This window comes from Sardina pilchardus, chromosome 11, assembly GCF_963854185.1.
Source record: "Sardina pilchardus chromosome 11, fSarPil1.1, whole genome shotgun sequence".
Taxonomy (NCBI): Eukaryota; Metazoa; Chordata; class Actinopteri; order Clupeiformes; family Clupeidae; genus Sardina; species Sardina pilchardus.
The window spans coordinates 11,648,825-11,669,290 of record NC_085004.1 but is presented as its reverse complement, the minus strand read 5'-3'; the positions used below and the strand labels follow the sequence as shown (position 1 = coordinate 11,669,290).

Below are 20,466 nucleotides of genomic sequence, written 5' to 3'. Positions count from 1 at the left end.
ACGTATTGTGAGGAGAGATCAATTGTTTTAGCACTCCAGTTAAAGGTAGGGTAATGTTATCAACATTTAACACTGTAACATTCAGCAAATCTATCCTCAGAATCTGTTAGCTCTCCATATTTTGAGACAGCACTAAGTAGGGGTAGAGCAGTGCAGTTCAACCCAAAATATTGCCTTTGCTGCATATGAAATGCAAATAATAGTTTCGATACTCATAAGACTGCCGTTTGACACTTGAAGTAGTGCAGTTTTTATGAGGGTGGGGGCAACCTGTTTCCAACAAAATAACAAAACACTGTGGAGTTTCTCTGAGAGTATTAAAGGGAAGAGTGAGATCCATCTCTGGTTTTGTTTTGTTTGGTCTTGGCTCAAATTTAACATAAGCTGCTTTGGACAAAAGTGTCTGAACACAAGAAACACAAACAAACACGATGTCATCCAGCATCACTTAACCCTACCTAACAAGAACAGTAACATGACCTAAATACTTTAATTGTCTGCAATCACATACCACCAGGTGGCAGTGTTTTCCAACTTAACTGAACGGCTGCAGTAAACCACACACAGTTAACTGAAACACATTCTCTTTCTCCATCTGTTTCCATTCCCCATTCAGTTGCTGTTAATTGTTTCATTCAACAGAGCGCTACAGCGTCCTCTATTCTCTAGCGTGTAAACATGTCACCAACAGCGGAGGAAACTACAACGTATTACAGCAGATCTCTCAGGCAGATAGGCCACCGCTTTGCGTTAAACGCTCCTCCGTTGCTAGGTGCCAAGGTGATTCAACCATGAGCAAGATGACAGGTGGGTCTAGGGTCCCTGTCTCCGCACATCATCAGCACCTCTCCAGAAGGCACAAACGGCTGCGTCACGTAGCAGACAGAAAAAAAACAACACTCAAGACGTTCATGGCACACTCGTTTTGAGTTTCTTTTCTTTTCTCTGGCCCACGCCAGCTGCTCGTGGAAGACTAGCGATGAGAGCACGGTGTCTGCCTCCTGACCCTCCCTTTGTTGGCTCGGCAGTTTGTTTTGGTGTTCTTTGCGCTGCGCTGCGCTGAGCTGTGTGGCCCGCGTTGGGCTCGTCTGGCGAGGGCTCCCTGGCGGAGCCGAGGCTGGGGCTGCTTGGCCTGCTCTGCCCTCCATCTGATTCATAATTAAAGAGCCGTCGGCAGCCAGCGCCGCGTCGTGCCGTGCCTCGCTGCAGAGCCGAGCTGGGCACGGGGAGCGGGCCGCACCCCAGCGGGTACAATATGCCAGCCTCACCGCGGAGGCAACCTCTGACACCGCTGCCAGTGTCACAACAATCTTCACGGCACGTCGGGCCGAGCGGGGGGACGGAGAACATGACAGTGACCACAGCTTTGTCTCACATTTGGGCTTGTGATGGTGTAAACAGCCTGCAGTGGCAGGAAGCACCCAGGCAAATGGTCACATCAGAGTGAATACAAAGTGGGGCCAAACCCATGAGAGAGAGAGAGACAGAGCATCAGAGAAAGAGGGAGAGATAGACAGAGACAGAGAGAGAGAGACATATAGAAAGAGAGTTAGAGAGAGAGAAAGACAGAGAGAGAGAGAGAAAGAGAGTTAGAGACATACAGTAGAGAGAGAGAGAGAGAGAGAGAGAGAGAGAAAGAGTTAGAGAGACATAGAGAGAGAGAGAGAGAGAGAGAGAGAGCGAGAGCGAGCGAGAGAGAGAGAGAACAAAACATAGCTCTGGTCTGAGAGTCTGAGTCTGGTCTGTGCGTTCCTGGGAGGTGAAGTGTGATAAATCCACTTTGCACGCTACATGGCTTGTGCCCTCATCCTGGAAAAAAGAAAGCACGCAATGAAAGAAAAGAAGAGAAAAAAAACCCCTCCATAAACAACAAAAAAACCAAATCCCACTTCCTGGGCAAGCCCTCTCTCCTCCCCTCTCTCACCATCAAAGCCTCCACCACCACCACCACCACCACCACCACCACCCAACCCGACCCCACAGAGGACAATTGAATGACGGCGGGTTCAGCCAGGTGGTAATCAGATCTGGTGGCAATAGAGAGGGAGCCACAATCCCCACTCCTCCCGCCATCCTGGCCTCCCCAGCGCCACGAGCTGCCCTAATGCCATCAGCGTCATCCAGACGAGGCCGCCGGAGGAAGAGCAGGAGCCAGGGACGGAGGCCTGGAGCCGAGGCTACTCATTAGCCACGGGAGACAAACGCCCTGTCAGGACGGAGCTAATGCCATTGCCATTAGACCTGCAGCGGATGGAGGGGGGGGGGTGGAGACTGTAGACCTGGAGCAGAGAGAGAGAGAGAGAGAGAGATGGAGAAAGAGAGCGAGATGGAGACCTGGAGCAGAGAGAGAGAGAGAGAGAGAGAGAGAGAGAGAGAGAGAGAGAGAGAGAGAGAGAGAGAGAGAGAGAGAGAGAGAGACTGTAGACCTGAAGCAGAGGAGGAGCGAGAGAAATATGTAGACTGAAGACCTGTAGTAGAGAGAGAGGGAGAGAGAGAGAGGGGAGAGAGAGTAAAAGAGGGCCAAGAGAGGTCCAGACCACAGGTTGACAAACTCCAGCGGCTTTTATAGCCTGCTGAGATACACCTCATCGAAAGCCTGACTGATCAGGCACTGGGGCTCTGCTGTGTAATAGCCCCCTCACTGCCATAATGCCAGAGATGTGCGCGTGTGTGTGTGTGTGTGTGTGTGTGTGTGTGTGTGTGTGTGTGTGTGTGTGTGTGCGTGTGTTGAGAATCCCAATGAGAGTTGCGTGTCTGAATATGTGGCAGCAGCTTGTTTGTTTCAGTCTCTGTGCTTGTGTAGAACAATGCAAATGGAATGTGACATTCAACCTCTAAATATTCAACTAGAACTTTATTTTCTTAAACACGACACGTTTCAAATCAGCGGAAACAAAGGCAGACACATTTAGGAAAAAGAGGCCTTTATTTTACAACTTCTTAAAAAGCAATTTAAAGCACAAAGATTCAACTCTTGTATAAACACGTCTTTTTTTTTCCTGCATAAAAATGGTCACATGTGCACATTGTGCTTGGATTGCAAAGTTTGTACAACCTCTCTGGACGCCTGCTGCTACGGCAACCCAGTAAACGGTTTATTGCATACGTCACATGTGGCTGGGGTCTCTCTCTCGCTCTCTCTCACACACACACACACACACACACACACGCACACACAGCATTTTACTGGACAAAGAAAATGAAAGACATGAGGAGACAAAGATGACTAGAAGTTCCTCTATTCCACAGTGAACAACAATAGCAGCTTCCCAAGAAAGGCGTTGCACATTGTCCAGAAAAAAAATAGAAAACAAAATGTATGAGAATAAATAAAATTAAAAAAAGAGTAAGATACTAAATGTTGTGCTTTACTGCTGTTCCCTTTGATAGACAGCTCACCCCAAAAGAAAAAAAGCTACCCTACCCTATGGAAACTAATAAAAGAAGTCCTGGTACATGATCATGCCCCCACCACCAAAAAAAAAAAGTGTAATGCCACCAGAATGTTTTTTCGAAGCTCCGTTCAGTTCGATCACAATCTGTGCAGTCGCGCACACAACCCCTTTAAACTGTTGTGGTTTTTAATTTTTCAAAAGTATAATATTTATTGTCCATCTCTTCGTCATGCTCTACATAAAATCTAAAACTCTGAAAACTAAAAAAAGTCTTTAGATAGGCAGTTCCCTTCTCTATGGGACACAAACGTTTCAGCACTTCTTCCGAACGCTAACAAATGCTCCATGGCACCATTAGCATATAAACAAAAACAATGACACGTGAAATGAAATAGCCAGGCTTTTTTAAAGACTTTGGTATAAACAAAAAAAAATTAAGCTGTACAGTCCCTTGTGGTAACTGTTTTAGTTTCCCTTTAAAAAGACATACTGCGCTTTTAGTCCCATTGTGTGGCGAATGTGCATAGTAATAGTCATGGAAAAAAAAAAAAAAACAATAATCATAAAAATGTGAACGCTATCAGGCTCCCCTCAACCCTAGTGTCATGAGCTCAACAAATGGGCTGTGTCGGAAAAAAACCCATCAGCAGCGCAGTCTGATAGCGGAGAGGCCGTAGCTGTGGGACTCTCACGGGGTTTAGAGTAGTTTGGCATCCTAGACGGCAGACAGATGGACATGCCAGGGACGTGGTCATCGCAGAGGTGGACTGACGTGACCCCATCAGAAGGATCTTTTACAGTCTGCCGCGCCCTTGTCAGGACCGACAGCATCGTCAAAATGCAAACAATGCACATCTGGACATCCCTCTGACGTCTGTCAGACAACAGCCAGCCGCCGACTCACAGAGAACAGACCAAACGGAACAGTACTCAACCAGACTACTGAGTGAGTGAGAGAATGAGTGAATGAATGAATGAAAGAATGAATGAGTGAATGAGTGTGTGAGTGAGTGAGTGGAAGATCTTGGTAATTTCTTCTGACCAGTGGAAAGCTTTGAATTATTCAGGCACAAAAGAAGAGTGGGAAGTCTGGTGACTGAGGACTCTTTGATGGAGTGGCACAGCGTGGTTCTAGAACCAGCCGCCAGACTGAAGATAATTCTGTTGTAATATTCTTATCTTTCCTATGGACACTGAAAAAGGAATGATGATGTTAAAAAAGATGAAGAAAAAGGAAAAAAAATGAAACACTTGCTCACTTGAATCTTAAAACCATAACTGTCGATGTGAATGGAATTGAACACTGCAACCCAGCGTATTATATTCTGCCTTTAAGCCAGGCATGACTGGACTGTAATATTCCGTTCCTCTGACCGCACGGGAACAGATGAACACACATCTTGAGATGCACTCTAATCCCACCTCCCCAGTGCTATTAGCTATAGCTAGTGGTGTTAGGGCTAGCCTCGCATCCACCTCCTCGCTAACTCACAATGCAGCATCAAAGCCCAGAGATTAAACAGGTTAAGCCGTCGCAAACAAGGGATGAGGAAAAAAGACCAGCTGTCATTGGCTGCACGGGCCCGGGGAACATCTCGGCCAACGCTGATGGCCAGACAATCCTCCGGGCCGCTGTAATGACACCAACAAGCCGCTTGTTTGCTTGCTGTATTTGCCAGCGACTAAGCTGAGGCTGTATTGTTGTTTTAACCACATAGATACACACATCCATCCCTACACACACACACACACACAACAGAGCCACAAAGGCATACACACACATCCACAAACACAGACCATGCATCTAAATGGTGAGGTATCTTACTAACTCGAGTAAGAGAATCTAACAAAAGGAGATGGAAAGTTGCGTGGGGTTATTAGGCTACCATTGAGTTCCAGCTGCCAAAAGCATCTCGTTCCAATGATGATGAACAAGTCAGCTAAAGGCTTCATGAGTCAGTGCTAAACTGAAGTAAACAAAGCTAGGCTAATGCTTTATTCTGAAACCATTCCCTTATGTACTACTATTTCTCCTCTGTGTTCGGAAGGATTGAAAGGCAAGGGAGTTTGAAATGGAGAAACAAACAAACGTTGCAAATGAAAACCACTGCTATTGGACTACAGGACTGGAGAAATGTGTCGAGAGATTCATACAAGGCATCACTAGCACACACGTAAAGTGCAAAGTCTTCAACTTGAAGCAAAGATGAGAAGAGGTTTGAAGTCGCAACCTTCAAAACAGAACAGGCCTTTTACAACATCACTGTGAATTTTTCTTCCTTTTTTCTTGGTTTTTTTTTAGTTTGTCTTCGTCATTGCAAATCGATTTCAGCTCGTCTCAAGATCTGCCTGCCACTGACCAAAGAGGAGGCGATTGAGGGGAACCCAACTCTAACGTTACAGTCATGCTAGGCTAAGTTCCCAAGCCAGTATAGGCCAAATGTGCTAATCCTTTCCCTTTGTTGTCTTGGTTTACACTCCAAGCTCCTCCTTCAACAACTAAAGAGGGCAGATTTAGTAGTTTTTTTTTTTTCTCTCATCCCAAAGCCACAATTTCCTGCCTTTGAGGGGGAGCGTTTGCTGACAGCCGGTCGTGGGCAAAGCCTTCAGGCGTTCGCCCGGGCGCCTCGCAAGTGCACCGTTTTAGAAAACCACCAATCCCCGCTAACCTGAGAACATCGCACCGAAACCCCTAACCGGATTGCAGGCCCTGCTACTGCAGCATCAAAACAGACACAAGGTGATTGTGGTGAGGCTCTATACTCAACAGGGGGGCCATGTTATGGAGGGGGCTAACAAAGCTATTCCGAACTGGGACTAGTCTCCTCGGGGAGAGGCCTACTGCACAGCACGGAGTGGGAAAGAATTCCCACAACAAAGGAAGATCACTCGTAGCAAAATACGCCGCTAAACTAGGCTCACCCAAAATGAGAAGATTTATAGATTTTTTTGTTTTTTGTTTTTTAAAACCAGGGACCTCTCTCAGTTACTGGAAAATTACTGTCCATATAAAAGGCAATCTTTTTCGCACACAAGAAGGTATCCTTCTTGATACTTTTGATGGGCTTCTATCATAATAGAGAATTTGCTTCGGTTATATCCGTAATTACTCGTGTTAATATGTTTGGTTTTAGCTCACTAATAATAAACAATTCTTACACTTACTTTCAACTTTTTCATCAGAAAAAAAAAGAGCCCAGACATCTCGGGAGTTAATAACTCACTGTATATTCCAGGCCTGAAGATTTCTAGTGTAGACTCGAGAATAAAATAAATCCTCACCCCGACCCCATCAGGAAACGGCAAACTGCTGGAAGCCACATTTCTTTGTATGCATTACCTCTATCACAGCAAAGATAAGCACTGCAATTACAGTTTCAGGAAAGAAAACTGCACACTACTAACAAGAGTTCAGTAACTTCTCTAGGCTGGAACGCGCAACGCACCACTTTCACCAATTGGACCCTGCGTTCCGTTTCCAGCACTGGCCACGGTGTGACTGAACTGGACTGGACTGGACTGTCCGCAGGTGGGTGCGCTGCCCTCCACCCCCCCTCCTCCTCCTCTCCCCCCCAGCTGGGTGGCGGTGAGCAGCCCTAGTTGTGCTTGGCCCTTCCTCCCTTTAGGTAGCTTTTCCAGCGCTTGACGAAGTCCCTAAAGACGGGCGAGTTGTCTATGGTGCCCAGCAGCTGCAGCTGGTTAATGTGCGTGGTGTGGTAGTCCCAGCGGGCCAGGTTGGGGGCCGAGCCCAGCATAAAGTGGCGCAGGTCGTAGATGGTGCCGGAGCCCGTGTCGTAGAGCGGCAGCATGGCCTTGAGCGACTCCATGCCCTTGCCGAAGAGCTGCCCGGCGTCCCTTCCCAGCTTCTCGCCCGCCGTCTCGGCCAGGTCGTACAGGCCCACCAGCGAGTAGATGAAGCCGTTGAGCACGAAGGAGCTGGGCGTGGTGGGGTACTCCTCGTACCAGTCGTACTTGTTCATGAACACGGCCTTGACGCCGTGCTGCTCCGAGGGCATGCGGTAGGGTCCCGTGGCGCGCAGGGCCGCGCGCAGGTAGACGTCGTCGCGGGTGAGCAGGTAGGCGCGCACCAGCGTGGACATGGCCTGGCCCTGCGCCATGGCCGAGTACCAGCCGGGCTCCAGCGCGCGGAAGCCCTCGCCCAGCTTGCGCGTCACCATGATGGGCCAGCCGCCGCGCTCGTCCTGGTTGCGCACCAGCCAGTCGCTGGCGGCGAAGAAGGCGGCCGTGTGCGCGGTGGTGGCGATGGTGACGTTGTCGACGGCGCCGCGCCCGCGGAGCACCAGCTTGACCACGCGCCGCGGCATCGTCTTGGTGGCCTTGACCGCCTTGGTGTTGGACAGGCCGATGCCCTTGCGCAGGTCGGTCAGGAGGTCCCGGGTCACCGTGGTCCAGGCGGTGCGGGGCCCGATGCCGTAGGTGATGTCGCGGTCCTTGAAGGCGATGAGCTGCGAGGTGGTGACGTAGTGGATGACAAACGGAGGGCCCTTCTCCGTGGTTTCCAGGACGACGGAGACACTCCCGTTGGACACGAACTTCAAGTCGAAGGAGATGATGAAGTCCTTTGTGTTTCCCAGCGGAAGAGAGACACCTTCAGAATTCTCTGCGTCACATGTAGAAAAGCGAGAGAGAGAGAGAGAAAGAGAGAGAGAGGAGAGAGGAGAGAGGAGGGAGAAAAAAAAGTTTTAGACACATCTTCTCATTAACGGCAGGAGCTCTCTGGCAGTCCTCCCCCTCCACACAGTTTTGCTCTGACAAAATATGCACAGCTCTGAAGAACTGCCTCCCCAAGGGAGCCCGGAGCACGTGCCACTGCTCTCACCAGATAATTAGAGAGCCCTGTCTCTGGAAAACCAACGCTACTTGGCTGAGAGCCTAGCTACACAAAATAATAAAAAAAGAAAGAAGATAAAAAAAAAATGTGATCTGTGACAGAGCGAGCGAGCGAGTTACAGCTCAGCGCTGGATGTTATCGTTTCTCCAAACAGCTAGGCTAGCAGGCGTAGCCACGATGGCAGCAGCAGCAGCAGCAGCAGCCACCGGAGGAGATTACAGGCACCAATCAGACAGCCCCCGACACACCTCCGCGCTAGTTGTACATGTTGGCTTTTCAAAGCTCCCCCCCCCCCCCTCCGCACCCTTCCCTCCCCCCTTTTTTTGCTTTCTCAGATCCTCTGCCTGCAGAAACACTCGGCGTTAAGGTTCCAGTTGTGCGAAAACAAAGAGATAGACAGAGGAGAAGAAGAAGAAGAGAAGAAGCAGAGGAACGCCCCGAGTCAATTCCTGAAAGAACGGGGGGAGAATGTAAGCGCGCCAGCGGAAGACTGTCTGGCAGGCCATTCCGACTTGCTGTTTAATGCACTCATAAATCCATTACTTAAGGCAATCCTAGGAGTAAGTGGATTTGTACTGTGTCCCTGTGATTACTCTGGCATCAATAACGGATGAGTGGGGAATACAGACGAGATCCCATCGCCTCGCCACTGCTCCTCCAGCCCCACTATGGCTGGGCCACGGCTGCTCAGCGGGGGGCTCCAACCGAGATCGATGAACCAGGTGGTGACACCAATTACGGACTCCTTCAACAACAGCCCCGCTAATTCCAAAGGATATTGATTAGCGCGCAGCCAAAATGCATTAGCGTTATTATTAACGACAAAATACATATCAGCACTCAAAGTCACTTTCCGGCTTCTGTGCTGAGACTTTCGCGGCTGACCATGTTCACACACCACATCCGGCTGGCAGGAGTTTGTGTGTCATAAACATGCATGAATTAGCTGGTTAAAGCCTCAAGAGGATGGTAGTACAGGCGGCTGCTGCAGTGTTCAGGCTCTGAAGGTACACAGCTGGCAGGGGAGAGGCTGGGAAACCGTGCGGATGGATAGAATATGCCAAGAACTTATTTATTATTGAGTAAACACAGCAGGTGGATATCTGACAGGAACATGATTTTTTTGTTGTTGTTGTCCTTTTTTTTGGTCAAGATTTTCAAATTCACTGCCAATACATTCAGCGCTCTGATGTTTTGACAATCTAGAGCACCGGCGAGGCTTTGAATACAGTAAACATTACATACCGACAGAGACTCAGGACGCAGTGATGGAACACTGTACTTATAGACAAGTCATTAGAGCACAGACGACAGGATGAATTAATTAATTAATTCAATTAATTAATACTGCCTTAAAAACAAGAAGCTGTCTGCCTTCACAAATGAGCAACTGTGAGAATAGTGTGAACATCTGCTTCTGTGCAGCGCCGCGTAAGGCTGATTAGAACACTAAGGTCAGCGCATGAGGGGGTTGTGTAATGCGGCGTGCGGAACAGCGGGGGGGGGGTGGTTGGGGGGAGGGAGCCGTGTAGCAGACAGTCCCACCTGGCGCGCTGAACTGCCGGACCGAGGACGCGCGCGTCTTGTCGTAGACGCGGCTGAGGGAGCAGCCCTTGGGGACGGTCCAGGCGCCGGGCCGGCTGTCCCGCTCCTCCGCCGCGTCGTACAGCTCCAGGTGCGGCGGCCGCTCCGTCAGGTTCTTGCTGTAGTGGCTCAGGCCGTACTGGGCGATCTGGATGGCGTAGAAGTAGCCCTGCGGTCCCCACTGCGTGGACAGAGGCACTCCTGAGGAGAGGACGAGAGAACAAGAGAGGACGGAAGACACATTAAGCAGGAGAGATTCAACTTTTACCACCAAGGACGAAGAAGGTCAGGGATGTAAAAAAAAAAAAAGAAATGAGCACAGGAAAAAAGCAAGAACGAAAAGAAAGAAAGAAAGAAAGAAAAAAAGAAATAAAGAGGGAAATGTGGAAAGCAATCAGGCTGGCAAAAAAAGGCTGTGCGGAGAAGGTGACTCGAGCGTCCAATCCGAACAGCGTGAGCGGCCTGAGAGGGGGAGAGAGAACGACTCGGCTGCCCAGAAATAGCTTTAGCCTCATCCCCGAGAACACCAAATTCGCTGTAAAAACTGATAATGGGGAGGCTAGCACCCACGGCCCGTGGCAATCCTATTAGCTGCTATCTTGTGAGGAATGGTTAAGTGTCCGTTAATACTGCGCCACAGTTTAAGCTGCTTATCTGAATCTCGGCGGTTGTTTAGACGGCATCTTCAACCAGGCCTTCAGCGTTACATAAGTGATATTCATGAGAAAGATTTCAGAGACAGATCTCCTTCAGTGGCCGTTTCAACACTTCCTTGCAGATGAAGATTAGTGATCTCTAATCATTTTACGCATACAGTAAGACGCATTTAAAAAAAAAAACACTGCGGCCTTAGCGGTTAAATTAGTTTTCTGTAGCTCTCACCACCAAGCCCTTTAGTGCAGCCCCCCAAAAGCCATGTCCACTTCCTAGTCTGAAGCCATGTTCTATATAACGTGATTAAACATTAAAGATTACTAGCAGCATTCTACAACAGCTCTCTTCATAGGAATGTGGCCATTCACACACTCAAGCTCACTCGGCCTGTCACACAGGATTCCGTACTTGGCTTTATTGTAGCGCATCATGTTAACACTGTAACACTGTGCAGCGTTGCTGGGTTTAGCAGGATAGGAGTAGACCCACTATATAATTCAATAGGCTTATCACAAGTGCAAACTGTGCAACTTGTATAAGGATATTCATATCCTTTGATGTCCTATGGTCATATCTGCTGGCCTGGCCATATCCAAGGGTACATAGTGTATTGTGTATTGTGTGTGATGCATGTTCTGTTGTCGGTGTCTGATGTATGGACGACTTGTTATGTCATATATCGGATGTCCTGTCATAAAAAGCCTGATGACTGTGCCGCCAACCCAACTGCCCCACTGGGACAATAAAGTTATCTACGACTACTACTACTACTGATTGCACCATGCATAGACATCTATTACCTCCCACTTAAAGGTAAAAGAGCAGATACAGACGGCATTGTATTGTGTAATGTGCATCAGCCATAGAGTATACTGTATGCCTGCAATAGCCTGGTTCCTTTCCCAGATCGCAAACTGCATCGTATTGTGTAATGCAGATCATCCACGGAGTGCGCCTGCCATAGCCTGGTTTCTTTCCCAGAGTGCTGTGCTGCGCTGTGCTGTGCTGTGCTGTGGCTGTTTTGGGCGCGGGGAGGGGAAGATGGGTGAGCGCTTCACAAAGCAGCCTCTTTAATGAGAGCCACTGCATTCCTCCAGGCCCTGTGGCATCGTTTGCGCGGCAGCGAGCCAACCGGCAGGGGACCGAGCGCGAGCGAGCGCAGGGGCCGCCTAGCGCCGCCGGTCACAAGGAGCCTCTAAACCAGCGCCTGGCCTAGATCTGACTCAGAGATGGGTGAGGATACGCATCCCCATCCCCCCTCCCAAAACCCAACCCCATCCCCTCCCCTCTCCTCCCCTCCCCTCCCATCCCCTCCACGGATGAGGAGTCTTATCCAACTCTGAGCGCTGGGGCTCCCCGGCTGATGACCCCTGGTTCTCGGGGCGGTGCGCGGAGGGGTGTCCAGAGTGGCCCCTGCCGCCCCCGTGGCTCAGCTCCACTTACTCTAGACGATAATGGAGCTTCCTGCCCGCGCTAGCACTAGCCGCTCAAGGGCCGCCGCGTTAACGTCTCATTACGGCCGGCTCTCGCAGCCGACGCGCACGCGCCATCTCTAACGCAAGCCTTGGGTGGGGGGAGAGAGAGAGAGAGACAAAGAAGGCTGCAGAAAATGAGACGAGAACGAAAAAAAAAAGACGAAAAAAAACAATCAGATTAACCTCGCGGTTTTCCACTCGCCTGCGCTCACAAGCACTGCCACACGCAGAGCCGCAGTCTCCTCCGACCTTAGCGGGCTGAAATTGGCTTGAAAACAGGCGCAGATAGCCGCAAAAAAAAAAAAAAAAAAAGTTTCATCTCACACTGATTTTTGCATCTGAACGGCATCATTAACACATTTTTATTTGCACGCAATAAAAGGACAACGGGGGTAGACGTGTGAGGCTGATGTGTGAGCGGAGAGGAGGGAGTGAGAGAGGGAGACAAAGCCACCCCCTACACACACACACACACACATAATGCATCTGCTTAAGGGCAGTTTGGTAAATAACTTTTTCCTTTTTTCCAGAGGGATACTGCAGAGAGAGAGAGGGGAAGAGAAAGGGGAGGGAAGGGTGGGGGTGTAAAGAAACGTTTCAGAGTGTCTCTCCTGAGCCCAGAGGTCTGGCGCTCCTGTGGAGTAATTAATGCAGAGCCAGTGCACTTTAAGGATGCAAGCGTGGAGAGGTGCGAGATTCTATAAAGCTGTAAGCACCACACATGATTAATAGACTGAGGGGGGCTCAGAACGGCGGCGAAGGGGGCGGTGGTGGAGGTGTGTGTGTGTGTGTGTGTGTGTGTGGGGAGGGGGGGGCAGAGTCGTCTGCAAATCGCCTCTGCAGGAAATGGGAGCAGAGGAATAATTCACAGCCCATCGGCTCCGTAGTGCCAATGGATTTATCTCAATTTAGAGTCGACCCAATTTCCTCAACAATATATACCACATAAACCTGCCCTTCAAGATAGCATGGCTAAAGATATCGCCATTTACCGCTGTCCAGAGGAGAGGGAGGCAGCTTAGGCTTATGCCGCCGCGCTCGCGCGCGCGCGCGCTCTATGAGGGCTGCAAAATTCCCTCCAGTCTCTGGCGCGCTCTCCAACTTCTGACGGCTCGGCAGAATTAACTTCCTCCCCAACAACTCCCTCAGCACCTGAGACTCAGGCAAGCAGAAACGGCACGTGCAACCAAACCATGGGTCTCCAAAATGCCGTGTTTTTTTTTTTTTTTTTTTTTTTAAAGAGAGTGAGAGAAGAGAGAAGGAGCGAGAGAGTGAGAGACTCGGGCTGATGCCTTTTTGGGCACTTAAACCCAGGCAATCAGGGTAAATGGAGAACTGTGATCCCCGCCGCAATAAACAATCTTTTACAATGGCAGGCTTGAGCCAGAAGTCTCGGTGTCACAGCGTTTAAAGAGTGACATTATCTGCGCGACAGCTCAAGGTAAGCGCTGAGGACGTGGGGGACGACTTCCCTCGTGTCAGCCGAGAGTCGAGCGAGACGGCTGCTGTCCACTGCAGCGTCACTGATAACGCCGGAAAAATACTAACGTTATTAAGAGGCCCTTCACAGGCCACTGATATGGGAGGAGGAGGCAGATCTCCCAGGTGACCTTGAGGGCTGCACCACGCCATTTGTGGTCCTCCAACGACTTCCCTTTCTACGGCATTTTTACATTAAGATGCAGGTGGTACCACCGCTCAATCCTTGGAGGTAAAGGGTGATGAATATGGATCAGGCAATCCGCGACGTGTGCACAAGGCCAATTTCAGTTAACGCGCTGATTGGAGCGACTCCAGCATCAAAGGCCAGAGTAATCACACGTGGGCCTGAGAACATCGTTTAAAATTAGCATCCGAACATACATTAGCATAATTACAGGTAATGACTTCATCATAGATCGGCTCCAATCACCATGACTTGCACTAAATACCCCAGTGGTCTCTATTCATGATCAAACGGTAAAAGTCTGCTTGGGGTTAAAATGGCATTTTTCTGTACGCAAAGCTTCCATGTAATGTGATACACTCATTGTGGCTGTTAAATTACTCATTTGAGAGTTGACCTGAAAAGCTGAATTCTCTCATTATCAAAAAGCGTTCTCTATTAAGGAAACACAGGCTTAGTCTTCAGCGAGTAAACTGACATAATGAGAGCACTTTTTCCTTACCTTTACCTTTACCCTAATTAATCATTCACTTAATTAATTAATTGATTGATTGGTAATTGCCTGTTCACACCTGTTAACTCGTGTGTCTCTGTGTGCCAACATATTGCAGAAGTCTTTGTTTAATATTGAGTATGGGTTTTAAGGTTAGCCTAGTCCAATCACTTCTAAAACACAGGGGGTAAGAAACACACAGTGAAAATCTGTCAAATGGAGATGTCAATTGGCGCATGAATAACAACTTCTGATGCAACAGAGTCGCTCCAAGGTTTTATAAAAAGCTCCTTTGTACTGAGATCTCATTAAAACAGGACTGACATGCCTTCATTTATTTTGATCGCCGAGAAAAGGAAAGAGAAGGGATTTTTTTTTTCAGTAAGAGAAAGACAAATCAAGAATTCCAAATATGGCAGAGAGACAGACAGATTGAGAGCTCGGGTGCATTAGAGGGTGGTGGGGGTGGGGGGGTGGAGAGGGAGAGGGGAAGAGCAGTTCACACACACACACACACACACACACACACACACACACACACACACACACACACACACACACACACACACACACACACACACACACACACACACACACACACACACACACACACACACACACACACACACACACACACACACACACACACACACACACACACACCCGAATACAAAAGAGGATGGCGGTGTGGTGCCCCTGTCCGCACTTGGCAGCATCTCATGGACTTCCTGTAAAAAGGACTAAAGATAGGCACTGCCAGAACATAAAAATAAAAAAAAATCCTCAATACACGGACCTTCAGCTGCTGCTACAAAACCCTCATCGGCTCCCCGAGGGGAGAGCGGAGCAGCGGCATTCAAACACGAACAAAAAAATGACGTATGATGGCCAACTGTCAAAACAAGGACAGAGACAGAACATCCTCTGTGAAAAGGGTAGTCACTGGGGGAGGTAGCGAAATAACTCCCCATCTCACTCACACACACACACACACACACACACCGCCTAGCCAAGTGAACACCAGAGAGCTCAGAGATAACAGGGCAAAATGAAGTCACCATCTTCCAGAGCAACATCTCCAGCCAAACCGGCCTCCACCTTGCGCAAAAGGAAGACGCATGTTCATACAAGCACAAAATGCTGTTCCATTAAGTTTGGGGTCACCACAATCAAGCCTTGTAATCTTCACAATCAATCCCATTTTCATTTGCTTAATGCAAGTCAATTGAGGGTGCATTATTCACTGGGGCCAAGGGTGGATTACTTAAGCCTGGTTTCCTGGAATACCCTCCTTGAGACTGCCCAGCTAAATGACTATTAATGGACACCATGCATTTGTATGTTAGATGGATCCCCTACTTTACTACTAGCGAGCGTAAAGTGCTGGGGTGCGGTGGGGTGCTGCTGGGTATGAAGGTGGAGAGGAAGAGGAGAGCCATTCAACGCAGGAGTCAAACGGTGTCGAGGAGGAAGAGGAAGGGAGAGTACAATGTGAGGAAGAGCAATGTCAAACGGATCAGTTACCGAGAGTGCACTGCACGCAGTTAAGAGTTAGTGCTCAGAGAAATGCTGATAATTTTTTGTTTTTTTGTAAGGACATTGACAGCATGCTGGTGTAGCCCCCACCTGAACTAATCCTCTGAAGTCCGTCTTTGAGTATGGGCAGTGTGCTAATGGCTAGATAATGAGAGGAGGGAGCTTTGGGTCTTACATTTGAAAGCCTCTAAAAACCGATGATTCAATGAACTGTCTACGGTGAATATGCACAATGCCAATAGTCAATGTCAGTACAATGTCATCATCAGTCTCTGTTAACAATTTTGCTTCGGTTACCTCGGGACAGCCTTACATTTAGCTGACAGTTTAATCCAAAGCGACTTACAATGAGGACTAAAAAAATCAAGCTACATCGAAACGGAGACCTTAGGATAACAATAAACAAACAAACACCGCAAGAGTATTAGAGGTTGCGAGTGCACAAATTTAAGTACCAGTCAGAGTGTAATCGACGGAGACAGGAGCAGAAGAGGAGGGAAGTAGAACTCACAGTAAGTGCAGCAACCGCAAAAACTGCTAATCTTCCTGTTATTAGTCTTCTATTAAGATTAAAAGTCTAGTTGGTATTGGTTTATAGTATAAAGAGGCTTACCTAGCCCTTTCTATGTAAGAAAATTTTGACTTTTGAATAAGACCATTAAGGCCTCTCTAATCAAGACAAATTTGCTTAACGCACTGGCAGACAAATGTGCTTGTTTTAAGTTTAAGTATGTTTAGATTTGCAATAATGTGTCTTATTTGGAGGGCCATTTTTGCAGTGTACGAGGAGTGTTGGGTTTGCTAGACATGTCAGATGTTGCCTTTTGTGTTGGTGAACTCACGAAAGGTCATGGACATTCGGCTTTCGGGTGAAATTTGCTGGCCATTGTTTCAATAAATTGTTTGAGATTAGGAAATCACCACTGCATGCTTCTACTTAAACACCCTACTTTTTAATTTTCAACAAATTTCACCTGAGAGCCAGATATCCCTCACTTTTTGTATTTTTTGAAACTCGTCACAATGTCCATTTGTGTAAAAAAAACAAAACAAGTGTGCTGCCTACCTTCTACTCCACTGATGCACTTGACTCGGTCGCGGACCTCCACGTTGTAGCCTTCGAAGGACATGAAGACGCCGCTGGGGTGGTAGGGCTCGCGCTGGGAGTACACCTTCGAGTAGCTGTGCGAGAACTCAAAGCGGTCGTAGCCGTCGTACTGCACCACCTTGCCGTACACCTCGAAGTACTTCTCCATCCAGCTGAAGGGCAGGTACACCTCGCCGCCCTCTCGCCGGCCCTTGATGGTGTTCTCGTCGTTGATGAGGCAGTCGATCTCCTCGTACTTGACCCCCCCGACCACGGGCGGGGGCTCGGGGGGCTGCGGGGGCTGCTGCAGGAGGCCGCCGTCATCGTCCTTGGGGCTGGGGGCGGGCTGGGGCCTGGGCAGGAAGCGCAGCGGTCGCTCGGTGGAGCATTTGTTCCACAGCAGGACGGTGATGAGCGTGAGAAGGGCGCAGATCACAATCAGCGTCTTGTAGTGGACGCGGGCTGCCAGGCAACGCATCTTCACGGCTCACCTGCAGGGGGGGTGGGGGAGGAGAGAGGATGGGGGGGGGAGCGGAGGTGTTAGACTTAGACGCTGATGGAATGAAAAGGTAACTATGCAGCCTGTGGAGCATTCAATGCAACAAATCTCTTAATCCCCTTTGCTTTTAGACTCACACAGCGCTTTCAGCTTTAAAAAGTTCATTGTCATTATCGAGTGATGTCAAGCACAGAGTGTGCCAGCCAGTCATGTATGGGCAGCGGTTCTCGAAACAATAACAGTACTGCTAGCCTGTGCGCTCCTCAGACCATGATTATTTAAAGCTCTGCAGACACAGCGTGTTATTTGCAAAGAGATACAAGCAAACGGTGGCTGTAAGCTTCGGCCTCACACTAGCCGGCTTCGGACCGTCGAGCCTCACCTTTACGTTCAGGCTGTCAGGCCATCAGCCTCTCCGCATTACACCTAGACATGCCCTTGCTTGTGAAATCGTCACCATTACCACACATTTTCAAACAGGATAAGGAGAAAATCGCGTATCTCTTTCCAATGCTGTGCTATCGTCACCTCTTACTGTCCTTTTACGTGTATGTCACTTAATATTAATTTCTATACAAACCAAGACTGTGGATTCCTAAAGAAATGCATAGTACAGAGCCACAGACAACATACAGTATATGTATCTAAATGAGCTATGTAACATAAATTACATTTTACAGTGACTCAAAGAGCTGTAAACATTTGCAAGGCTGTGTGTACAATCCGCATGGAGCTCCAGTGGAATTTCAATTTCACGACGATGCCACATGAGTTCACAGCCCAGCACCAAACTCCGAGCGCAGAGTAAAGAAAATAGGATTTAGCCTACTGACAGGCAAATATCTTTAACATGGACGTAAGCGCTCTCTCTAAATTCGGTGTGCAATGTTTCTCGACTCCACACACAGCAACGGGTTAACCCTGCCTTCACCTTGACACCGCCTCTGGCCCACCTCTAGCCCCAAGCGGCCCAACGTTTAGGTTGTGACACCCACCTAGGTTAAAACCATGACCCCTATGGGTCTAGTGAGGTCTGTGCACGGGCGGCACTAGGCCTGGGGGTCATGGGTGCCCTAAGTGCCTTATTGGTATCACCTGTACTTAGGGGTTGGGCTATAAAAGGTTTTCTCTCTCTCTTTCATTTGGGCACTCTTTCCTGAGCCAGAAATCAGGGACTAGAAGCCCCGATTTGGCCCCGGTTAGCACCCGCGCGAAGAGGTGTGAGAGCAATTAGCCCCGGCACAGCCTGGCCAGCTTGGCTTTGGCCCGACAGTCTGAAAATGGCTATTGAGACCAAGCACCCTGGTTTGGTGGCAAAGCCACTTGAGATTTTTGACAGATAGCTGAATGAATTGCAATCACAGAACAAAGTAATTCAATGTTTTGACACGGCTGATTCTAAAGCAACTGAAGCACCATATCATATTGGGTTACATACTGTATGTAGCTACAGCAGCTAAACCCGACAACATCGGCAGCTGTCCTTATCTACTCTAAGGAGAGACTCACATTCACTGATGAAAACCCCGGATGTATGGTAATATGGTAAAGTATCAGTGATGTTCAGACTGTCTCGGAGAGGAAAGTCGGAGTATATTCCTTCTCTGGACAGTGATGATCAGGCGGTCTCGGAGAGGGAAGTCTGAGTACGAGTCTGTTTTGGACAGGTCCTGTGCAATTAGCCCTTTCAAATGGTGATCTTTAGCCTAGCAGCTCGGCTTTAATTAGCTCGGCAGAAACGCGCGATGAATAATACAGGGTCCCGGGGAAAACGACTTACAACCACTTGTCTAGACGGCCCGGAGGCCGGCAAAAGTGCAGCTAATCATTCAAGCAGCTAACAATGCCAATCAACAGCGAGCCAAAGGCTCTTACCGTCATGTTTCTCTGGCATTTCATCTGAGCAGAGAGAAAAATAAAATCAATAGGCATATCTCACTGCCGCCTGGCCGGGCTAATTACTGCTCAGCGCTTAGTGTACAGAAATGGCAATGACAAAGATGCATCTGAGAATACCCCCAGGAAAATCATTAGCTCCAAGTTTGACTCAATACTTCAGTTTAAACAAGCCAAGTTTAAGGTCAGCACAATGCCGGCCCATTAATCTCACCATAGGAGCAATCAGTCTCCGAGAACCACGACTACCATCCAGTTTTTAATTCATTCTCTTTAAGGTCTTTCGGAGTGCATTAAAGAGCGGATCATTCATTTAGAGGATATCACGCAGGAACCAGAGCCCTGTGCATCATAATGTAGCTAGGCTTATGAGACTCTGCACAAAGGAGTATGCACATTCCATTTACTAACGCATTGGCTATTCAAAACCAGCCAAAACCAAAACCTGACATCTCTAGTCACTTCGCCTCTTCATCCCTTGACAGAGTTTCAATATCATAAAATATCACTTCATAAAAGGAATCGGGGGGTATTTGGAGAAATGACGCTGCAGGGGAAAGTGATAAAATATTTGGGAGATGAGTCTCTTGACAACACGGCGAAGACAGCGGGAGGAGAGGGGGGGGGGGCAGGGGGGAGCAGGGCGACTGCTCACTGTAAGATAAGCAGCCTGTCTCGTTTGGGCGCACTATAAATAATTCGATCTTTTTATGGCTTTTGCAGGCAGCAGGGGCGAGGGCAATGACACAATGATGGTGGCGGAATCAGCCGTAGCAACAGCAAACTGCTCTCAGCCTGATAGGAGCTACAAGCAGGCAAAAAGGCAGAGCTATGCCACATCGTCTTCATCGTCATAATCATCATCATCATCATCATCATCATCCTCCTTGTCCTCATCTGGATGAGACTGTGGCTCTGCACAGAGATAATTTCCATTCAAATCCACTAATATGCAGGAAATATGGATGAGGCTCTCTGTAATCCACACGTCAGACCGTCCACACAAGTGTAGCAAATGTAATCCTGCTGGACAAGTTCCGTGGCAAACTTAAAGGAGACGTGTGCGCATTGAGCGTGCCAGAAAAACACATTCCAGCGTGCAAAACGAAACATTGAAAGCTTCTGGTTCAAGGTCACGACAGGCTAAGAGAGGAGGGGCGAACGCCAGCCCACGGGACGGGCAGCCTGGCTCTGTACGGCCGGACCTGATCATGATGGCCGAGGAGCCCGGTCTGGAGAGCAACTTGGAAAATGAGCCCATCGATCCCTCCGCGGAGGAAGATGGAGTGCCTCCTCGGTATGCGTTTACTACTTTTTCAGTCACCACGG

The 20,466-nt window shown here is 48.7% G+C and overlaps 1 protein-coding gene across 2 annotated transcripts in view; it reads right to left on the bottom strand.

Moving 5' to 3' along the window:
* Positions 1 to 2,878: 2,878 nt before the first annotated feature.
* Positions 2,879 to 20,466, bottom strand: part of glceb (glucuronic acid epimerase b) — a 40,976-nt gene continuing 23,388 nt past the window's right edge. For both annotated transcript variants that reach the window (XM_062549478.1, XM_062549479.1), the window contains exons 3-5: positions 16,722 to 17,233; positions 9,793 to 10,032; positions 2,879 to 8,016 (exon numbers count right to left, since the gene is read on the bottom strand). In XM_062549478.1, the coding sequence (XP_062405462.1) occupies positions 6,992 to 8,016; positions 9,793 to 10,032; positions 16,722 to 17,220 (1,764 nt within the window). In that variant the 5' untranslated portion in view covers positions 17,221 to 17,233 and the 3' untranslated portion in view covers positions 2,879 to 6,991. The remainder of the gene's footprint in view (positions 8,017 to 9,792; positions 10,033 to 16,721; positions 17,234 to 20,466) is intronic.